Source organism: Pristis pectinata, chromosome 15 (genome assembly GCF_009764475.1).
Source record: "Pristis pectinata isolate sPriPec2 chromosome 15, sPriPec2.1.pri, whole genome shotgun sequence".
NCBI classification, from domain to species: Eukaryota; Metazoa; Chordata; class Chondrichthyes; order Rhinopristiformes; family Pristidae; genus Pristis; species Pristis pectinata.
The window spans coordinates 19,044,836-19,067,803 of NC_067419.1; the positions used below are offsets into that span (position 1 = coordinate 19,044,836).

At 40.3% G+C, this 22,968-nt stretch overlaps 2 protein-coding genes across 4 annotated transcripts in view; one reads left to right on the forward strand and one right to left on the reverse strand.

Annotated features, from left to right (window-relative positions):
• Window positions 1–22,968, reverse strand: part of LOC127578541 (voltage-dependent calcium channel subunit alpha-2/delta-4-like) — a 343,330-nt gene that overhangs the window by 111,200 nt on the left and 209,162 nt on the right. The window lies entirely within an intron of this gene.
• The window catches only part of lrtm2a (leucine-rich repeats and transmembrane domains 2a), a 46,199-nt gene that overhangs the window by 17,444 nt on the left and 5,787 nt on the right, over window positions 1–22,968 (forward strand). For 2 of the 3 annotated variants that reach the window (XM_052030324.1, XM_052030325.1), the window contains exon 3: window positions 16,899–17,024. In XM_052030324.1, the coding sequence (XP_051886284.1) occupies window positions 16,967–17,024 (58 nt within the window). In that variant the 5' untranslated portion in view covers window positions 16,899–16,966. Of the gene's footprint in view, window positions 1–7,551; window positions 7,675–16,898; window positions 17,025–22,968 lie in introns of those variants that run through there. The other variant, XM_052030326.1, reaches the window with a different exon arrangement.

The window sequence follows — 22,968 nt, forward strand, 5'->3', positions numbered from 1 at the left end:
CCACTGATCTGGCTGCTGCTGCTATTTTCCCCAGAAAGGCTATTTCTGCCGCCCCCTCTCCAACAATATCCAAACTGGTAAACTGGTATACTTGTTTGAGAGAAGTTAGCGACAGGAGACTCCTGCATTACCTACCTGCCTCTCCCATTTATCTGACTGAACTTTTGGTATGACCTGAAACTACTAGCTATGATACTCTGCCTCCCGTATGGTTCTCAGTGAGTCCAACTGACATTCCAAAGGATCCATGCAGTCTGACTTTTTAAATAGTCTCTGCTGCTCTTCCTCCTTTCTGGGCCTCACAGTAACAAGACAAACAGCTCCGCACCTGATAGACATTTTTTAAATGGTATCTCAACCAAACAGGAAGTTGATGTTGATGTAAATCCTGATGACGCATAAAGAAAAACTTTCTGAAATTAGTTCTTGATTACAGTTTCACAGATTTGAGCATGACTTCCACTGCTGTTAGTTGGCTTGATTTACCCTTTCTAAAATGTCTACAATCAGCACAGAACAGTACAGCAAAGGAACAGGCCCTTCGGCCCACAATGTTGTGCTGAACTAATTAAGCGAATGACACCTAATCCCTTCTGCTTGCACATGATCCATATCCCTCCATTTTCTGTCTATTCATGTGCCTATCTAGGAGCTTATATACTTTTAAGTTATTATGTAGAAAGATAGAATTTGCTAGACCAAGTTCTATCTTTCTCGCCAAGCAAACATGAGGCAAACAAAACTACAGTAGAAACCTTTGGGGAACAAATGTTCCAAAGTTACCAGTTGCTTTCAATTATGCTACACTCACCATACATTGGGATTGAAGCCTGGTCTTGGCTGATTGAGTTAAACATATTGTGTAGTAGAGGTTGCACTTGGTGCTCTGTTCCTGAAATATTGTTTCACTGAAGTAAATGGAACTAATTTTGCAAGCAGAACACATCAAGTAGCAGTTAATATATTGTGTGTTTTGAGTGATCGATCATGGATGACTTTCTACCTGGTCTATGCAGTTGTGTGTCAAATTACATGTTTATTGTGCTCCAAAGTAGTATTTTCAATAATTGCATTTTAATGAATTAATGTCTACTTTCATCATCCCACAATGCAGCCAATTCCATTGGACTGTAAATTAGTTTTGGTTTTATCCCTTTTCAAAGAGGTTTTACTATTTAGGGCATGGTTAAACAAACCTGATCATATAGTCCATCGAGATTCCTGGGTTTCTCCTTAGTTATCAAATTTCATATTTGAAGATCCAAAGTTTATTTAGTAGTTCTTTATATATCAATGTTCTGATTCTAAGAATTCATCTTCATCATTTGTATACTTACCTTATATCTCAGTGATCAAAACTTGGCACAATATAACTTTGGTGAGACATTCTGCTAACCCATTTCCCAAACTGATCCCTTCTCAAGGGATTGATTTTCCCACAAAATTGCAAGAGCTGCTACACCTGCCCTTTTATCTCTCTCAAAACACTCATTCCAGGTGGAAAAAGTTACTTTATTATGTCAATTTTATATATTGTATTCATTGCTCATGTTGCAGTTTCCTCTACAATAGGGAGCGGAAACACATATAGTGCAATTACTTTGCAGAAGGCCTCTTCAGGTGCAGATATAAGCCTGAGTTTACTGTTATTTAACTTCTGGATGCGGAGAGTTTGCAAAGAGATAGAGATAGGTTAAGTAAGTGGGCAAGGGTCTGGCAGATGGAGTATAATGTTGGTAAACGAGAGGTCATTCACTTTGGAAGGAAAAATAGATTAGATTATTACTTAAATGGTAAAGATTGCAGCAACAGCATGCTGCAAAATTGAGAGTGCTAGTGCATGAATCACAAAAAGTTGGTTTGCAATTGCAACAAGTTATCAAGAAGGCAAATAGATTGTTGGTCTTCATTGCTAGAGAGATTGAATTTAAGAGCAGGGAGGTTACACTGCAACTGTACAGGGTACTGGTGAGGCCGCACCTGGAGTACTGCACGCAGTTCTGGTCTCCTTACTTGAGAAAAGATATATTGGCTTTGGAGGCGTTGCAGAGTAGGTTCACCATGTTGATTCCAGATATGAGGGTGTTAGCCTATGAGGACAGATTGAGTTGCCTGGGACCATACTCGCTGGAATTCAGAAGAATGAGGGGGGATCTTATAGAAGCATATAAAATTATAAAAGGGATAGATAAGATAGAGGTAGGAATGTTGCTTCCACTGATAGGTGGGACTAGAACTAGGGGACATAGCCTCAAGTTTCAGGGGTGTAAATTTAGGATGGAGATGAGGAGGAACTGCTTTTCCCAGAGAGTAGTGAATCAGTGGAATTCTCTGCCCAAGGAAGCAGTAGAGGCTACCTCATTAAATATATTTCACAGTTAGGCTTTTGCATAGTAGGGGAATTAAGGGTTATGGGGAAAAGGCAGGTAGGTGGGGCTGAGTCCATGGCCAGATCAGCCATGATCTTAATGAATGGCGGAGCAGGTTCGATGGGCTAGTTGGCCTGCTCCTGCTCCTCTTTCTTATGTTCTTATGTAAATTTATCAACCTTCCTACAAATCTGATTCAACAAGGAAATTGCCATTGGTACAATCTGATCAATGAGCTTGAAATAAAACCAACTGATCCCTGGATCGTGCAAAGAACTTGAGAAAAAGAAATCTGGACTAAATGCAAATCCCCTTCTAATTTGCTAACATATGGTTTGGATCTCTGATTTGCTATCACATGGCTTAATAGTTTTCATGTTCTAAATGTTTCCTTCTTTGACCTTAAGAATATAAGGAATATAAGCAGTAGTAGACCATTCAGCCCCTCATACCTACTTTGCCATTCAACAAGATTATTGCTGATCTTTTACCTCAGTGTCACATTCCTAACCTCATGTCCCTTGATTCCCCAAATATCCAGAAATCTTTCAAAGTATACTGAACAACAGATCCTCCACAGCCTATGGATCTTGAACATTTATCCCCTTACTGTGTTGTTGTTGCTACATGGTCCATTGTTGGTCTGTTATAACTTCTCTCAAATGCAAATCAGAAACAAGGATTTTCTTTCATGTTTTTACCACCTGTGCTAAGGATGCTGATTGCAACTTGAGGTTAAGTTCCACCAACAGACCCTATTCTCTAAAGTCTTGTTCAGTTTAGCATTCCTGTTGCGTTTGCCTGAATAGCAAGTGGTGGTAGTATATTTTGTTTTGCCATGGGGAGGATTATAACAACCAAACTGAGTCTTACCTCCACAATCTTCACACACAAATATAGTAATGCAACCATCACTTGCTCATCAATTGAAACTGAAATCTGAGTTTTCATCTTCTAGTCCTCCGTTGTGGTCACCATCCACAGTACAAACTAATAAAGCACCTCAGAGAGCAAACTTGGAACATTCTAGTCCGTACAGCTCAGCAACACATTAAATAGTGATGTTACCTACCAAGCAATATGAAAAGAATGGATAATCTTAGAGCTCGTAGTGATTTGAAATATGTTTCTGCTTTAGAATGTAAATCTTTCATATACTTCATACTGATATATTTAATAAACTTTCCTTGTCTGATTCAGTATCAACTTAAACCAGCTTCTCTGTCGTTAAAACTTAAACAAACTTCTTTTGAAGTGCTAATGCAGAGGCTGCCTGAGCTGCTGAATGTTTCCAACATTTTCTGCTTTCACTTCATATTTCCAATATCTGCAGTATTTTTGGGTTACATTCACTGTCATTAGAACTGTACTCGTTTAATTAACAATGTAGTTTATTTTCAACTAAATAGATATTACAGAGTATTCTGTACAGAGATAGTACAGAGCATTCTATTGAAATTCATTGCCATTCAAACTCTGTTCAAATCATTTATGGCTTTGCCATTTATTATGACCTCTATCTTCTTTTAACACTATTTCAATTCTGAACACACCGTATTGCAATGTGTATCACCTGTATCACAGGTGTTTCTTCAACATAACCTACAGCTGCTTATGGGTATTTCATTTATAATGAAATGAAATACATACTAAGGAGAAATTTCATTCACTGAACATAAGGTGGAATGTAGCCCAAGACCCTATGGGAAATATCACTTATGCACATATTGATACCCCAGCTGTAATAACAAAGAAACATCTGAAAATTCCACTGAAAAACACTATGCACAGAAGGCAACTGTAATGAATGAGCACTCAGGAAAATTTTCATACTTTGGCTAAGAAACAAGCAGTTTGACAAACTGCAGTTTCCAAGGTTACTTTAAAGTAACCATGGAAACTACAGTTCCTGTGTTAAGGATGCTGAGTTCCACAAACAGATCTAATTCTCTCAAGTCTTGTCCAGCTTAGCATTCTTGTTGCACTTGCCTAAACAGCAAGTAGTGACAGAAATTTAACAGAAACTGGAAATCTGAGGAAAATGAAAAAATGCAGGAAACAGTAGGTAAGTCAGCTTCTGTGGAGAGAGAAACGGAGTTCCCTTAAAGTTCTGATGAAAAGTCACCAATCTGAAACATTAATGCTGTTTCTTTTTCATTGCTGCGTGGTTCCAGCATATTGTTTTTATTTCCAGTTGCTTTCTCTGGTTTCAGAATATCTCTGAATAAACAACACTGAATATGGAGAGTGTCTGGCCCATACAGAGAAAGTGCATTATGAAGGATTTAAGTTAAATTGTTTGTAATATTTGAAGTGCAGGTCGTTATATACATTTATGGAATGAGCATAACGTTTCCAAAAATGTTCAATCTTATTTAACTCAGCAAGTCAATTATAGAAATATTTATGGGAAGCCTGTTCTTATTTCACCTTTATAGCAGCCAGTAATATTCTAATTTTTAAAAACAGAAATAGGATCTGCATATCTAGTTATAAACAGAATAGAGAGTTTCTAGGGATTGGACCAAGATAAATTGAATCCCTGTGCTTTCTAATTCTTCCAGATGCTGTCCTCTTGCATTAAAGCTCATAAATTTTGTGATTGCAGAAAGCAAATATCAAGATTAATTCGTACAAAATGTTTAAAAGTATAATTCATTTGCTTCAACTTTGTAAGGGGAAGGAGAATCTCAAATTTTATTATCATAGGTCCAATGAATCTTTGTTTGAAACCTGCTTGAGCAAGGAGCCATGCCACTGTGTCAATCCTTCAACAAAAAGCTGAAAACAAGACACAGAAGCTGTAAAACAGATAATACTATCAATGACAGTCACTAGAAGATTTGGAAGACTTTGAATAATCTGTCCTGGCTCTATTATGCTGCATCTTACAAAAATACACATTAAAAGAAGTTTCAGTGTGACATAGGAGAAGGGACATGGAGGTTTATGCAAGAGCTATTCAACAATAACATGATCATTATAATGCAGCAACTTATTGACAAATTCAATGGACAACAGGATTTCTGCTAACTCCTCATCCAATACTACCTTCACAAACATTTTCACTTCAGAATCAGAATCAAGCCTATTATCACTGACATATGTCGTGAAATTTGTTGCTTTGCAGCAAGAGGACAGTGCAAGACATAAAAATTACTATAAGTTACAAAAATAAATAAATAGCGCAAAAGAGGAATAACAAGGTAGTGTTCATGGGTTCATGGACTATTCAGAAACCTGATGGTGGAGGGGAAGAAGCTGTTCCTGAAACATTGAGTGTGGGTCTTCAGGCTCCTGTACCTCTTCCCCAATGGTAGTAACGTGAAGAGGGCATGTCCCAGGTGGTGAGGGTCCTTAATGATGGTTGCCACCTTCTTGAGGCACTGCCTCTTGAAGATGTCCTCGATGGTGGGGGGGGGGGGGGGGTTGTGCCTGTGATGGAGCTGGCTGAGTCTACAGCCTCTTTTGATCCTGCACATTGGAGCCTCCATACCAGGTGGTGATGCAACCAGTCAGAATGCTCTCCACTGTACATCTGTAGAAAATTTGCAAGAGTCTTTGGTGACATAGCAAATCTCTTCAAACTCCTAATGAAGTAGAGCCGCTGGCATGCCTTCTTTGTGATTGCATCAATGATTCCACTTCCCTGAATCTAACACAAAACTACCTTGATAGATGTGTCTTCATGTATACTCCTGCAGACATATGTTCCCACTCCTTACCCTTGATGGCATTGCAATAAACCGAAAATTTTCATATTTCTTTTGAGAATTGAGCCACCCACTAACAGTTGATGACTGGAAAGATGTATTAAATCTGGCTGCAAAAGCAGTATAGCCTAATTTAGAAACTTCTGTTTTAAGTAACTTTATCTGCAGAAAAACCATATAACTTTGTAAGAGAGGAGTATTACATTCTTTCTGGTAACAGCTTCACCTCCTGTCATTTTAGGAAGAGGTTTAATGTTCACTGAAGGCACAACTGACCTCATTATGCCTTCAGATTCAATCCATGCCAATGTTTTCCTCCGTAAGGAACTAGGCTCTGCACAGACACAATTTCCTTCATGTGCTTTTCTCCCTCTTTGCTTTTCTTATGGTCTATGTTAAGGATCAAGTTTAGCCCTGCCATTAAGTAATACTACCTAACTGCTCAGAAACCACAATGCATCCATAAAGTCAAAACGTAGTATAAGATAGAGATAATAATGCAATATGGTGTACAATTGTTCTTGAGTTCTTGAAGCCACAGAAGTATTAAGCTTCAGAAAGCAACTGATCAAAGATGAATAATGCAGAACGTAAAGTTAGATGGTTGATATAGAGTTTCAGTTGAATTGTCTTTGTAAGAAACTTTGCTGAGGAGATAAATATAAGTTAGATTCTGTCCAAAGGTCAGACATTGGTTTCTAGTATCCTGAAAAATGGATGCTGTGTCCCTAACTTCCAGGACCAAACACCTCAACTGAGCTCAGCTTGTTGCACTCACAGATCTGATTTTATGCTGCAATTTAACTTGACGTACAAGGACAATTTTAAGGAAGTGTAATATTATTGAAGGTCTTGTCACTTACATCAGATGTTTTCCTCTGTTGCCATTGAAGTGGTTCAGAGTAATATTAAAATCACAGGTCACATTTGAAGAAGAGAAGACAGATCCCTTGGTTTCCAAAAAAATTTGTTCCTTCATTCAACAGCATCAAAAATAAATAAATGCAGTATTATTTTTCATTGCAGGTGTGGTATTTTGCAGTACACTTCATTGCAAGTGGCTTTGAAATGTTTGAGGGCAGTGATAAAATGCAACATAAATGGAAACTATATACTGTACGTCCAAGCTTTTTTCCTCATTTATTCTTTCTTAAATTCTTGAAATGAATGCACACATGGTACAGAGTGCCTACTTTTGGCATCCAAAATGTAAATTGATATATGAAAAATAATTCAAACCAATTGGATTTGGAAAGAATAGTGAAGGCACTCATTATGAAAGTAAGTAAAAGGAAGTTAAGTATCTCTAAACACTCTCTGTCACTAAAATATTAGCAACTGACCAATTCTTCTGTAAGGTCTCAGGTTTGTCAGCTGATCGGCAGTAAGTAGAGCAGTAGCTCTCAAGTTACTATCTATAACACAGCAGCAGCAACAGAGAAACTGCACAGCCGTTCTAACATCAGAGCTGGGTATGTGCCATAGGATTCATTGTACCACAGCCAGCACCTTAAAATGTGGTAACAACAAATGGCAACAAGAGCTGCTGAGCATTTAGAATGACTTGAGAAACGGAGACATCAAGGTGCCATGTAAGTGCATTAAAAAGTTCTGTTGAAATTTGAATGGTTCAGAGACTAAACACTGGGCTGTTACAGGGTCTGTGCCTCTTAGTATTTTATAGAGAATTCCTAAAGTGGAGAACATTCTTGTCCTGCACCATTAAATTAAATTTGTTGATTAAGCATGAAGTTGTAATGCAGGGATGAGCGACAAGATTTAACAATGCCTTGCCAGAAGTCTTTTTTTAAATTATTTCCCACTAATTTCTGCATGCTTAAGATATTTTTGTAGAATGGTACTGTTATTTGATATGTTACATGCTCCTGTCACTTCATTTATTTTTTAAAATGTCTATAAATATATTTCTGCTGTAAAGAGATATATACTACAAATTGTTTTGTCAGAATCTCTGTGCATAACCTATTTACTCATGTCTACCTTTATTGCATTTACATAGCATCTTCTTTTGATATCAAAAATGTATATTGTTGGATATATAAAAATAATTTTAACAAATTGGATTTAGAGAGAGTAGTGAATGTGATCATTATAAATGTAAGCCAAAGGAATAGAAGTATGCTATTCTTTCTATTTTCTTAACTCTTTGCACACATGGAGTAGAGATCCTATTTACAAAAAAAAATGCATATTAGAGTACATAAGCATCTGGAAATGTAGGTCAATCACAATAAAACCATGCTGAATTTACTTCTATACTAAATCTATCCCTTCACTTAGCTAGAGGAAAAGTAACTCAGCCACATGCATTTCTTCACATCATTTTATTTCATCTTAACTGTCAGATCTGTTCAAGTAACTGTTATATAAATTCAGATTCTGAGCCCATATTTGTTCTCAGTATCTTATTTGTATCTCAATATATCCATCTGTCTGCCAATTTATCTGCACCTACATGATCCTCTGAATCCATTGTATTACTATTTGTTACTCAGCCTATCTTTAACCACTTGTTCGCTTACTTACCTGTCTAGATAGTCTGTCAGGCTATCTACATCTACATATAGGTAACCATTTGTCAGTCTGTCCATATATGTTTATTTGTTAGATTACATTTATAGAACATAGAATGGTGCAGCACATGGTGGAACAGGACTTATGGCCCACAATGTCTGTGTCAACCATGATGCCAATCCAAACTAATCCCATCTGCCGGTACATGGTCTATATCCCTCTATAAGTCATGTGCCTGACTAAATGCCTCTTAAACATTGCTATTGTATTTGCTTCCACCTCTTCCTCTGGTAGTGCATTATAGGTACCTACAACTCTCTGTGTAAAAAACATGCCTTGCAAATCTCCTTTAAACTTCTCCCCGTCACCTTAAAGCTATGCCCTCTGGTATTTGACATTTCCACCCTGGCAAAAAGACTATCTACCTTCTCATAATTTTATATACTTCTATCAGGTCACCCCCCAGCTTCTGACATTCCAAGAAAACAACCCAAGTTTGTCCAACCCCTCTTTGCAGCTAATGCTCTAATCCAGGCAACATCCTGGTGAACCTCTTCTGCACTCTCTCCAAAGCCTCCACATCCTTCCTGTAATATGGTGACCAGAACTGCACATAATACTCCAAATGCAACACCTCACACTTGTCCTGATTGAACTCCATCTGCTATTTCTCTGCCCACATTTCCAACTGATCTATATCCTGCTGAGTCCTTTGGCAGCCTTCCTCACTATGCACAACTCCACCTATTTTTGTGTCATCTGCAAACTTATTAGTCAGCCCACCTATATTTTATTCCAAATTATTTATATCACTCCCTTCTTCAGAAGATTAGTTAGGGGAAGAGCAACATCAGCAAAATCTTTACAAAATTTGCGATAATATCCAACCATTCCCAAAAATCTTCTAACAGTTCTCGTACCTGTGGGAACAGGGAACTGTGATATATATATATGTCACAAACAACAGGGGTCCCAGCACTATCCTTGCGGAACACCACTGGTCACAGACCTCCAGTCAGAATAACACCCCTCCACCACTACTCTCTGTCTTCCATGGCCAAGCCAATTTTGAATCCTATCTAACAAGCCTCCGTGGATCCCACGTGCCTTTATCTTCTGGATCAGCCTATTATGAAGACCTTGTCAAAAGCTCTACTAAAGTCCAGTATATAACAATCACTGTCCTGCCCTCATCAATCACCTTCATCAACTCCATAAAAAATCAGGTTTGTAAGACATGACCTCCTCCGCACAAAGCCATGCTGACTATCTCTAATAAGTCTCTGCTTTTCCAGATGCGAGTAGATCCTATCCCTAAGAATCTTCTCCAGTAATTTCCCTACCACTGATGTAAGGCTCACCAGTTTATAATTTCCTGGTTTGTCTTTATTGCTCTTCTTAAATAGAGAAACAACACTGGGTGTTCTCCAGTCCTCTGGGATCTCACTTGTAGCTAAAGTGGACACAACGATCTCTGTCAAGCCCCTAGCAACCTCCTCTCTTGCCTCTGTCAATAACCTGGGGGCTTATCCACCTTAAAATGCTTCAAGAGCCCCAACACCTCCTCCTAGAATATTGGCTTACCCCTCACTGATCTTGCTATCCTCCACGTCTTTCTTGTTAAATACTGATGCTAAGTATTCATTTAGTACCTCACCCACTTCCCCTGGCTTCCTCGACACAAGCATCCCTCAATATATTTCGTTATACCTTTGTTTCTTCTCTATAATTACTAGTCTAGTTTCTACCACTGTCTGCTTTAACTACCTGCATTTATATACATTTTTTCCAACCATTAGCCTGTCTGCTAAACTCCACCTATCATTAGCTGTATCAATGTCAGGTAGCATTTCAGTCTATGTATAATCTGTGTCTATCTTTTGAGCTCCAACCACTGCTTGCAATTATGGTCATATCCACCTATATCAATGCCTGCAGCCTCTAATTGCTTCGTTTCTTGAGATGAAAGTTTGATGATGGATGGCTTATAAATTGTTGTTACAGTGAGAACTAATCTATAACACAAATATTTTAAATAATTTATGATAGACAAGGAGTGAAAAAACAATTTGTATTGTATGAACATGTTATAATGAGAATTGGTAAACAATTTTTATCCCACTATATCCCACTCCCAAGATAGGGAGAGCAGTTTGTGTCATTTCTCATTTTGAAAGGAAGCACAATACAGCATTTTGGTGTGATAAATAATTTGGGTTATAATTGTGGCTACATATGACAATCTATTTGCATTTATTCTGTAAAAGATACATCAAAATTAAACAACATATCAGGAACCTTTCAAATTCACCATGAGTATAGAGCAGGAGGACTAATGGGTTCACTAATGAGGCTAGGACACATACAATGAATGATAAAATCTTAGGGAGTATTGACAAACAGAAGAACCTTGGAATACAAGTCCATAGATCCTTGAAGGTAGAAATGCAGGCAGATAATGAAGTTAGGAAGGCATAGGAGATACTAGCCGTCATTAGTTGAGGCACTGAATACAGAAGTAGAGAGGTTTTGCTCCAACTACATAAAACCTTGGTCAGACCTCAGCTGGAGTACGGCATGTAATTCTCGAAGTCAAAAGTCGAAGTCAAAGTCAAAGTCAAGTTTATTGTCATATGCACAAGTACATATATGCACAGGTGCAATGAAAAACTTACTTCCAACAGCATCACAGGCACATAGGTTCATATAAGCAGTATTCACAAGATAAACAAACATAAATTATACACAATTTTTACAAGAAAGAACACAATTAGAACATAAAAAAAAGTCCATTTCAATGCAAAGTGATCAAAGTGGTCATAGTGTTGCTAAACTGTAGCTATTAGGGTTGTGCTGGTTGGTTCAAGAACTGAATGGTCGAAGGTAAGTAGCTTGAATCTGGTGGTGTGAGACTTCTGTACCTCCTGCCCGATGGTAGCTGCAAGAAGATGGCATGGCCTGGGTGGTAGGGATCTTTGATGATAGATGTTGCCTTCTTGAGGCAGTGCCTCCTGTAGATACTACTGATGATGGGGAGGGATGACCCATGATGTATTGGGCAGGGATCACCACCCTCTGCAGCCTCCTATGTTCCTGTGCATTTGAATTGCCATACCAGATTATGATGCAACCATTCAGGATACTTTCTAAAGTACATCTGTAGAAGTTTATTGGACTGTTTGGTGACAAGCTGAACCTCCTTAACCTCCTAAGAAAGGGGCTGGCACGCCTTCCTTGTGGTTGCATCTATGTGCTGGACAGGTCATCCAATATGTTAACGCCCAGGAATTTAAAGCTGCTGACTTTCTCCACCACCGATCCCCCATTGGAGACTGGCACATGTTCACCCTCCTTCCCCTTCCTGAAGTCAACAATCAGCTCTTTAGTTTTTCTGACGTTGAACAAGAGGTTTTTGTTGCGGCATCACTCAACCAGTTTCAGTAATCTGACTCATCACCACCTGTGATTTGTCCAACAACAGTGGTGTCATCAACAAATTTATATGTGGCATTGGAGCTGTGCTTAGCCACACAGTCATGTGTGTATAGAGAGTATAGAGAGTAGAGCTGAGGGTAAGCATGCAGCCTTGAGGTGCTCCTGTGTAAATGGCCAGCGAGGAGGAGATGTTGTTACCAATCCTCACTGATTGAGTCTGCCGATGAGGAAGTTGAGTATCCAGTTGCAGAAGGAGGTACAGAGGCCCAGGAGCTTGATGATGGATTTGGATGGAATGATTGCATTGAATGCTGAGCTGTAGTTGATGAACAGCACCCTGACATATGAGTCCTCTGTTGTCCAGAAGGTCCAGAGCAGAGTAAAGAGCCAGAGAAATCTCATCTGCTGTTAACCAGTTGTGGCAGTAGGCAAACTGAAGCAGATCCAGGTCTCTGAGGCAGGGGTTAATTTGCACCATGACCAACCTCTTGAAGCACTTCACTATGGTTGACGGAAGTGCTACCAGATAGTAGTTATTGAGGCAGGTCACCACGCTCTTCTTGGGCACCGGCACATTAGATGCATTATTGAAGCAGGTGGGAATCTCAGAATGCAGAAGCAGAAGGTTGAATTATGTCCATAAATACTCTACCCAGTTGCTCCTTACAGATCTTTGGTACTCGACCAGGTACGCTGTCTGGACCAGACGCCTTTCGTGGATTCACCCTCTTGAAGGATGCTCGTACGTTGGCCTCAGAGAATGAGATTACAGGGTCATCCGAAAATGCAGGGGCTCATGTGGGTGTGTCAAAATTCTTCTTATCAAAGCGCGCATAAAAGGCATTGAGCTCATCTGGGAGTGATGGGTCATTGCCTCTTCTGTGAACCAATCTTGACTTGTGGGAAGTAATATTATGCAGGCCCTGCCACAGCTGTCAAGCATCCATCTGTGATTCCAGTTTAGTCTGAAATTGCCTCTTTGCACTCATAATGGCCTTCTGGAGGTCATACCTGTACTTCTTATATGACTCTGGATCGCCAGCCCTAAATGCCATAGACCTAGCCCTCAGCAGGTTATGACTCTCCTGGTTCATCCAGGGCTTCTGGCTGGGGAAGACTCGGAATGTGTTTGTGGGTATACACTTGTCCATGCATGTCCTCATGAAGTCAGTGATGACTGCGACATATTCATTTAAATCTGCTGACGAATCCCTGAACATGGTCCAATTCACTGACTCGAAGCAACCTCAAATTCGCTCCTCCGTCTCTCCCGTGCAGTTCTTCATAGTCCTTTTCATTGATGCTGCACTCTTCAGTCACTGTCTGTACGCAGGCAGAAGAAGCACAGCCAGGTGGTTGGATTTACCAAAGTAAGGGTGAGGAATGGAGTGGTAGGCGTACTGTATGGTGGTATAGCAGTGGTTGAGTCCCCTAGTATTGCAAGTGATGTGTGGATAATAGTTAGGCAGAGATGTCTTCAAGCTGGCCTGATTAAAGTCTCCTGCCACGGTGACAGGTGTCGGGCTACGCCACTTCATTCTTGTTGATTACAGCACCTAGTTCCTCAAGTGCTAGTTTGATGTCTGCCTGAGGTGAGATGTAGACTGCAGTCAGGATGACGGCAGAGAACTCTCGCTGTAGGTAGAACGGTCGGCACTTCACTGCCAGATGTTCCAGGTCGGGGAAGAAGGATTGGACAGGACTGTCACATCTGTGCACCACGACAAGTTTATCATAAAGCAAATGCCACTAATACTTATCACCAAGGTATAGGAAGGATGTGATAGCACTAGAGAGAGTGCAGAGGAGATTCACCAAGATGTTGCCTGGGATGGAGCAGTTCAGTTATGAGGAGAGACTGGAAAAGCAACGTCTGTTCTCCCTGGAGCAGCAGAGGTTAAGAGGGGACTTGATTGAGGTACATGAAGTTATGTGGGGCATAGACAGAGTAGACTGCAAGAAACATTTCCCCACATCAGACGTAGATAAAACTAGATGATTATAGGTTTAGGGTAAGGGGACCTTCTTCAGCAAGAGAGTGTTAAGTAACTGGAATACACTGCCTGAGAGAGTGGTTGCAGCTGAGTCACTGACAACATGTAACAAATGTCTAGCTGAGTACTTGAATTATTTAGGTATAATGGGCTCTGATCAGTTGATTTCCCTCGTCTTCATGCTAATTATCTCAAAGCAATGTCCTCTGATTACTAAATCTCCTGTGAGCAGTAATGGTTTCTCCATTATCTTGGATAGAATTCTAGCAACTGATGTATTGAGGATTAGCATAACTTCCATGCTTTTGTACTATATGCCTCCATTTAGAAAGTACTGATTCTCATACTTTCAAAACCTTATCAAAGTCTTGCCAGCTTGTGCAAATGAATCCTTAGGTCTGATTGATTGTAAGTAAAAGGATGGATTTTGCAGAGTTGATTAGACCTGGAGTATCGTGTACAGTTCTGCTTGCTACACTATAGTAAGGACGTGATTGCACTGGAGAGGGTGCAGAGGAGCTACAGCAGGATGTTGCCTAGATTGGAGCATTTCAGTTACAATATAAGGAAAGACTGGATAGGCTGGGTTTAGTTTTCCTGGAGCAGAGACAATGAGCAGTGACATGACAAAGGCATATAAAGTTATGAGAGGGATGGTTAGATGGAAAGTAAAAAATCTTTTTCCCATGGGAGGGGTGTATAACACAAGGGGGCATAGGTTTAAGGTGAGAAGTAGGAGGTTCAGTGGGGATCTGAGGGGGAATTTTTCCACACAGAAGGTGGTTGGAATTTGGAATATGCTGCCGGAAGATGTGGTGAAGACAGATACTCTTATGCCATTTAAGAAGCGTTAAGACAAGTATTTGAATTGCCAAGGCAAAGAAGACTATGGACCTAATATGGGTACATGGAATCAGTGCAGATATTACAACAGATAGCATGGACATGGTAGGCTGAAAGGGCCTGTTTCTGTGCTGTACAGTTCTGTGACTCTATGACTCTGTGATAGGTTTGAGGGGTGCTTTGGGAGTAACCTATGTGAGCAACTGCAGAGCATTTTGTTGATGGTGCATACTGCAGCCTTTGTGCACTGGTGCTGCAGGGATCAAATGGCCAGAGTGGTGAACTGGGTGCTGAAGAAACAGCTACTGAGCCCAGGATGGTATCAAGCTTATTGAGTGCTGTTTGAGCTGCACTTAACTAGGCATGTATTCCATGACACTCCTAATCTGTGTTTTGCATTTGGTGGAAAGGTTTTGCGCGGTCAGGAGGTGTGTCATTTGCAGCAGGATACCAAGGCTCTGTCCTGCTCCTGAAGCCACAGTGGTTGATCTGGTTAAGTTTCTGGTCAATAGTGACTGCCAGGATATTGATGGTAGGGTGGGAGCTGGACAATGGTAATGCTATTGAATGTCAAGGGTGGGTGGTTAGGCTCCCTCTTGTTGGAGATAGTCATTGCCCACCAGTGTGACCATTTCTAGCCACTTAGCAGCCAATGCCTGAGTAATGTCCAGATCTTGCTGCATGCAGGCATGGGCTGGTTCACTTGCTGAGGAGTAATGGATAGATTGAACACCATGCAACCGTCAGTGAACATCTCCACTGCTGACATTAAGATGGGAGAAAGCTCATCGAAGAAGTAATTAAAGATGATTAGCCCAGGATATTGCCTTGAGGAACTCCAGCAATGATGTCATGTAACAGGGATGGTTGACCTCCAACAAGGACAACTATCTTCCCTCATATGATTTCACCATTGGAGTGTTTTCCTTTTGATGCCCATTGACTTAAGTGTTAGCAGGGCTCCTCAATGACAAACACAGTCAAATGCTGCTTTGATGTCATTCTCATCTCACCTATGGAATTCAGCTCTTTGGTTGATATTTAGTAAAATGTACAGATCAGAGGCTGCGTACGGTGAAATTCCAAAAGTCTTTCCTGCATTGGTTAGGAAAACTCTCCACTTACCTTGATGAATACAGCCCAATTTCACTCAAGTCTCCAGGAGAAAGCAGCCCGTTTCACTGGCACCTGTCCACCATTCTAAGCATTCACTCCCTAAATCACTAATGCAGCAGGGCTACGCTGTGTACCATCTACAAAAGATAACTTTGTTACTCACCTAGTCTACTGTGACAGCATCTCCCTAACCCACAACCTCTATTACCAAGAAATACAAGAGTAGCAGATACATGAGAACATCGCCAACATCAAGAACCCCGTCAAGCCACATGTCATCTGATTTGGAAATATATCATCATTCCTTCATTGTTGTTGGGTCTAAATATTGGAACTCACTACCATGTTAGAGCATCTTCTCCTACAGCACTACAAAATTTCAAGAAGGAAGCTCACCAACATTTTCTCAAGAGCAATTAAGGATGATAAATGTTGGGCTTGCCAGCAACCAGCACATCCTATGAAAGTGCATAAATTAAAATAAAACACATCAATTCAAAATCTCAGCCACAGCTACTTTATAATTTACTGCTACAGGCTAAATGTGAGCAGACCAAATATAGGGTGAACTTCCCACATGGTGTGACTCCTTTTGCAGCACTTCTGTGATCAGTAAGTTCAAATATAGTGCTCAGTATCTGATGGTTCAGCATCTCACAGCTTGCATACATCCAGAGATAGTACAGGTTTTCATTGTTGCTTTTATCCTACACCAGACTCTTCAGTACTGGGAAAAGGCTACACAAATGCAACTGATTCAATTACGTGACTGTATTTAACAAAGTTCATTTACAAATAATTAAAATAGTAATGTCTTCTAGTTGTGAAGACCTAATTGTTGGTTTTATCACTGAACTGTGACCTTGGAGACTACTGCAATTCCTATTCTGCAGAACACCAAACACAAGAGACAAACCAACAACTCCAAGAGTGAAGCCTGGATATCATATTAAATATCTTAATGATGGAGGCTGTGACAAGTACAATTGTGATGGAGGGAAGGAAGGTCTCCTGGACATGTGAGTATGATTATCCTTAAAAAATTATCCTGCTGCAATGTATTTCTCATTGTTGTCTGCAATGTCATTTTAGAGGTACTAAAAATGAAGGAGGAGGAGAGAACAAAAAGACTCCATATGAGCATCAAGGAACTACTCTTCTTGTCATGTCTGTATGGCAGATAGCCTGATATTGGCCTTATCGATAGTGCAGTTTTTCTGCTCATTTTCTTCTGATATCACTTCCCCCCTCAAATTCCCTGTTGAATGTAGGATTAACTAAACTTTAAGAGCTGATTATCTAAAAGCTTTACACATTAGAATTTTATGAAAATATCCTTTCAGCTCCTTACGTACACTTCTAACATTAATTCTAAATTTTAATGACTGTCCATGGATCAGGTGAAATAACATTATTGACTCATAATTTTCATTATAGGGAATATCTTTTCTACATTTCCTTTCATCTCTTTTGCTCCAACATAATCCTAAATTTTAAAGTCTAACAAAATGAAAAGGGCAAGCAAGTGGGCATGGTACTATCAAATATCTGAGCCACAGGGGGTAAGACGTTACAGCAATATAGGACTAGTAACATTGTTATAATCTTCTCCATAGCCATTGCCCCATTTTTTCCTCTGTTACAAATATATATCTAATAAAATCAGCAAAATTCACTGCATCAATTTTTCATAACAAAGCATTCAATATTTCAAGTATCATCTGTGAAGATTCTTAACACCTTTCTTCATTCCCTTGGTGATAATTTTAACTTGATGACTCTTTGTTACTGACTTCCAACCACAGGATATAGTCTTTTTCCTTTTATGTTAAAATACTTTATAATGTGCAATATCTCTTAGCATCAGATGAAATAATCCCAGTATCTCATATCTCTTTGAATTAGTTGAGAGAATTAAATGAAATATGATATGGAAAACAAATGATTGAAGTGAGAGGAAAGGGGTGGGGGGCGGGGAGTGAGAGACAGAGGGAGAGAGAGTAGATAAACAAAAAGAAAATTAATCACATATGGCCAGGGACTAACATCAATCCTATTTATACAACCCACAATGGGTACATTAGTCGGTCAATATTGGGGCGGAGACAGAAGCATCAAATATGAGGGCAAGTTATTTCCAGTTGGCACATAAACAATCAAGATCATTGAAGGATGCCAAGTACTATAATGTCAGAGAACTCAATTTTTTGAATACTAAATTACAAATGCACAATTGAAAGCAAAACAGACATTGAGTTTTCTTTAAATAAAATGATGATCATTCCCCTGAGGAACTAATTCTCTACTCTTCTGACAGCAAAGTAGGTGTCAGCTATTTTTCTCTAGTCTGCATAACTCTTTCATTTTGCTCAGTGACTAACACGACATTTTGAGTACAAGTAAAATGCCAGAACAGTGTCCCTACAGAAATCACAAAGCCTTCAACATTCTGGAAGTCTCTGCAGCATTTCCATTATTAGTTGTTTCAGGATAGCAAAAGAACTGTCCATTTTGCCAAATCATCTAAAGATAAATATTGAAAGAGTCAGACTCATTCAGTAGTTATTTCCCATTTCTTCAGCTAGCGTTTTTATCCTTGTGCAATAGAAGACAAACTGTATAACAGACTAAAGCACCAGGATACTAAGGCCTGCTTCAATACTGCAGATTTCTATCGTTATAAATGCAACTACCCTCTGATAAAAATGTTCTCCTAATATCCATATCTTTGAGAATTTCAACCATGACTTCTTCATCACTGACCCCAGTAGGAGGAAATTGCCTTTCTCTAGTTATCATAAAACCTTCATAATTTTAAAATCTCTATTAAATCATCTCTAGCCTTTTCTACTTCAGTAGATATGATCTCAGATCCCTCTTCAGGTAAAAGTGGGTAAGGTCCTTTAACCTCCCTTTCCTTAGTTGCTTAGTAGTCCTATGTGTAATTTGAGCAACATTAATTGGATAATAATAAGTATTTAGCTATATATTGAAAAACAGATTATAACTAATTAAATAAAATAGAGATGCAGGGGCAGGCAATGAGTTGTAGCTGCATGATGTGGGAGCAGGTGCACCCCATTATGGTTCCTGGTGATCTCATCTGTAGCAAGTATTGGTTGTTTGAGGATCTCCGGCTCAAAGTTGATGAGCTGTAATCTTAGCTTCAAACACTGTGACATATCAGGGAGGGGGAGAATTACCTGGATGCTGTGTTTCAGGAGGCAGTCACACCCCTTAGATTAACTGCATCAAATTCAGTCAGTGGTCAGGGACAGGAGGCAGGTGGAGGGATCTAGGAGGTACTGTTGAAGGAGCCTCAGCCCTTGAACTTGTCTCACAGGTTTGAGATTCTCGCTCCGTGTGGATGAAAGTGGGGGCTGTAGGAAGGATGAGCAACCTAACCATAGTACTGTGGTTCAGGCTACCATTCAAGAGGGGGGAGAAAAGATAAATGTAGTTATAATTGGAGATAGTATAGTCAGGGGAATAGACAATGTTCTCTGTTGCCAGGATCGAGAGTCCTGAAGGCTGTGTTACCTGTTGGTGCCTCTCATTTGGCCTGCAGAGGAATTTGGTGTGGGAGGAGAAAGGTCCAGTTGTTGTGGTCCATGTGAGTACCAATGATATAGGTAGAATAAGGAAAGAGGTTCTGCTGAAGGAATATGAGCAGCTAGGACCTAAATTAAAAAGCAGAATCAAAAAGGTAATAATCTCTGGATTACTACACGCTAATTTTCACAGAGTCAACAAAATTAAAGATGTGAACACATGGCTCAAAGATTGGTTTGGGAGAAGTAGGTATGAATTCATAGGACATTGGCACCACTACTGGGGAAGAGAGAGCTGTTCTGATGGGACGGGGTCCACCTAAATCATGCTGGGACAAAAGTCCTGGTGAATTACATAACTAGGACTGTAGATAGGGTTTTAAGTTAAACAGTTGGGGGTGGGGGGTTGGGTTCAATGGCACAGAAAATTGAGGAAAAGGTTAAAGGTAAGGAGAGCACAGGAGAGGCTATTAAAATCTCCAGAATAAAAAATAGGATGGAGAGTTCAGAAAGGGTTAGGAATCTAACTTCAGGCAACACGGGGATGACTTTGAGAGGGGATGCAGTGATTATAGGACTGAGGGTGTTGTACTTGAATGCGTGCGGTATACTGTACGTAACAAGGTAAATGAATTTGCAATGCCGATTGAAATTGGCAGGTATGATGTTGTGGGCATCACGGAGACATGGTTGAAAGAAGATCCGAGCTGGGAGCTAAACATCCAAGGATATGGCATCCTATTGAAAAGACAGGCAGGTGGGCAGAGGAGGAGAGGTGGCCCTGTTGGTAAAAAATGAAATTAAGTCAATAGCAAGGAGCGATATAGGATCAAAAGATGCATAATCTTTGTGGGTAGAGCTGAGGAACTGCAAAGATAAAAAGACCCTGATGAGAGGTGTGTACAGGTCTCCGAATAGTAGTCAAGATGTGGGGTACAAAATACAGCAGGAGATAGAAAAGGCATGTGAGAAAGGTAATGTTACAGTGATCATGGAGGATTTCAATATGCAGGTAGACTGGGAAAATCAGGTTGGTAATGGACTGCAAGGAAAAGAATTTGTGGACTGTCTATGAGACGGCTTTTTAGAGCAGCTTGTGGTACAGCCCACTAGGGAACAGGCAATTTTAGAGTTAGTGTTGTATAATGATGCTGACTTGATTGGGGAGCTTCTGGTGAAGGAACCCTTAGAAGGCAGTGACCATAATATGATAGAATTCACCCTTCAGTGTGAGAGAGTGCAGCTGAAATCTGATGTAACTGTATTACAGTTGAGTAAAGGTAACTACAGAGGCATGAATGAGGACATAGCCAGAGTTGATTGGAAGGACACCCCAGCAGGGAAGACGGTGGAGCAGCAATGGCAGGAGCTTCTGAGAGTAATTAGGGAGACAGAGCAGAATTTCGTGTCAAAGAAGAGGAAGCACACTAAGGGCAGGATGAGGCAACCATGGCTTACAAGGGAAGTCAGGGACAGCATAAAAGCAAAAGAGAAGGCATACAATATGGCAAAGATTAGTGGGGAAGCCAGAGGATTAGGAAGCCAACAGAGGACAACTAAAAAAGCTATAAGGGAAGAGAAGATGAAATACGAGGGTAAACTAGCCAATAATATAAAAGAAGATTCCAAAAGTTTTTTTAGATACTTAAAGGGTAAGAGAGAGGCAAGAGTGGACATTGGACTGCTTGATAGTGATGCTGGAGCTAAGTAAGTACTTTGCCTCAGTCTTCACAGTGAAAGACACCAGTAACATGCCAGAAATTCAAGAGGGTCAGGGGGCAGAGGTGAGTGTAGTGGCCATTACCTGGGGAACCTGAATGGCCTGAAGGTGGATAAATCATCTGGACCAGAAGGACTTCACCCCAGGGTTCTGAAGAGATTGTGGAGGCATTAGTAGTAGTTTTCAAGCATCACTGGAGTCGGGGGGGGGGGGGTCCCAGAAGACTGGAAAATCGCAAATGAGATGCCTCCCTCCATTTCTAAACAGTGGTAAAAGACAGGAAATGATAGGCCAGTTAGCCTGACCTCGGTGGTTGGTAAGATTAATAAGGATGAAATTTCAGAGTACTTGGAAGCGCATGATAAAATAGGATGAAGCCAGCACAACTTCATTAAGGATAGACCTTGCCTGACAAATCTGTCAGAATTCTTTGAGGAGTAACAAGCAGTTTAGACAAAGGAGAGTTGGTGGATGTTATTTACTTAGATTTTCAGAAGGCCTCTGACAAAGTTCCGCACACAAGGCTGCTAAACATGATAAGAACCCATGGTGTTACAGGCAAGGTACTAGCATGGATAGAAGATTGCCTGATTGGCAGAAGTCAGAGAGTGGGGATAAAGGGGTCCTTTTCAGGATGGCTGCCGGTGACTAATGGAATTCTGCAGGGGTCAGTGTTGGGGCCACAACTTTTCACTTTATACATTAATAATCTGGATGAAGGAACTGATGACATTGTGGCCAAGTTTGCAGATGATGCCAAGATAGGTGGAGGAACAAGTAGTGTTGCAGAGGCAGGGAGACTGCAGAAAGACTTGGACAGGTTGGAAGAGTGGACAAAGAAGTAGCAGATGGAACACAGTGTAGGGAAGTGTGGGGTAGTGCACTTTGGTAGGAAGAACAAAGGTGTAGACTGTTTTCTAAATGGGGAGAAAATTTTAAAAATAGAGGTGCAAAGGGACTTGGGAGTCCTAATTTAGGATTCCCTCAAAGTTAATTTGCTGGTTGAGTCGGTAGTAAAGAAGGCAAATGCAATGTTAGCATTCATTTTGAGAGGACTAGAATATAAAAGCAAGGATGTACTGCCGAAGCTTTATAAGGCTTTAGTCAGAGCGCATTTGGAATACTGTGATCAATTTTGGGCCTCGCATCTAAGGAAGCATGTGCTGGCCATGGAGAGAGTCCAGAGGAAGTTCACAAGAATGATCCCAGGAATGAAAGGCTTAACATATGAGGAGCATTTGATGACTCTGGGCCTGTACTTGATGGAGTTCAGAAGGTTGAGGGGGGATCTCACTGAAACTTACTGGATACTGAAAGACCAGGATAGAGTGGACATGGAGAGGATATTTCTATCAGTAGCAAAGCCTAGGATCCGAGGGCACAGCCTCAGAATAAAAGGACGTCCCTTTAAAACTGAGATGAGGAGGAATTTCTTCAGCCAGATGGTGGTGAATCTATGGAATTCTTTGCCACAGAGCGCTGTGGAGGCTAAGTCATTGGGTGTATTTAAGGCAGAGATTGATAAATTCTTGACTGGTAAAGGGGTTAAGGGTTACAGGGAGAAGGCAGAAGAATGGGGTTAAAAAAAATCAGCCATGATTGAATGGTGGAGCAGACTCAATGGACTGAATGGTCTAATCCTGCTCCTATATCTGATGGTTTTATGGTCTTCATAACCATATTTTCCTATTT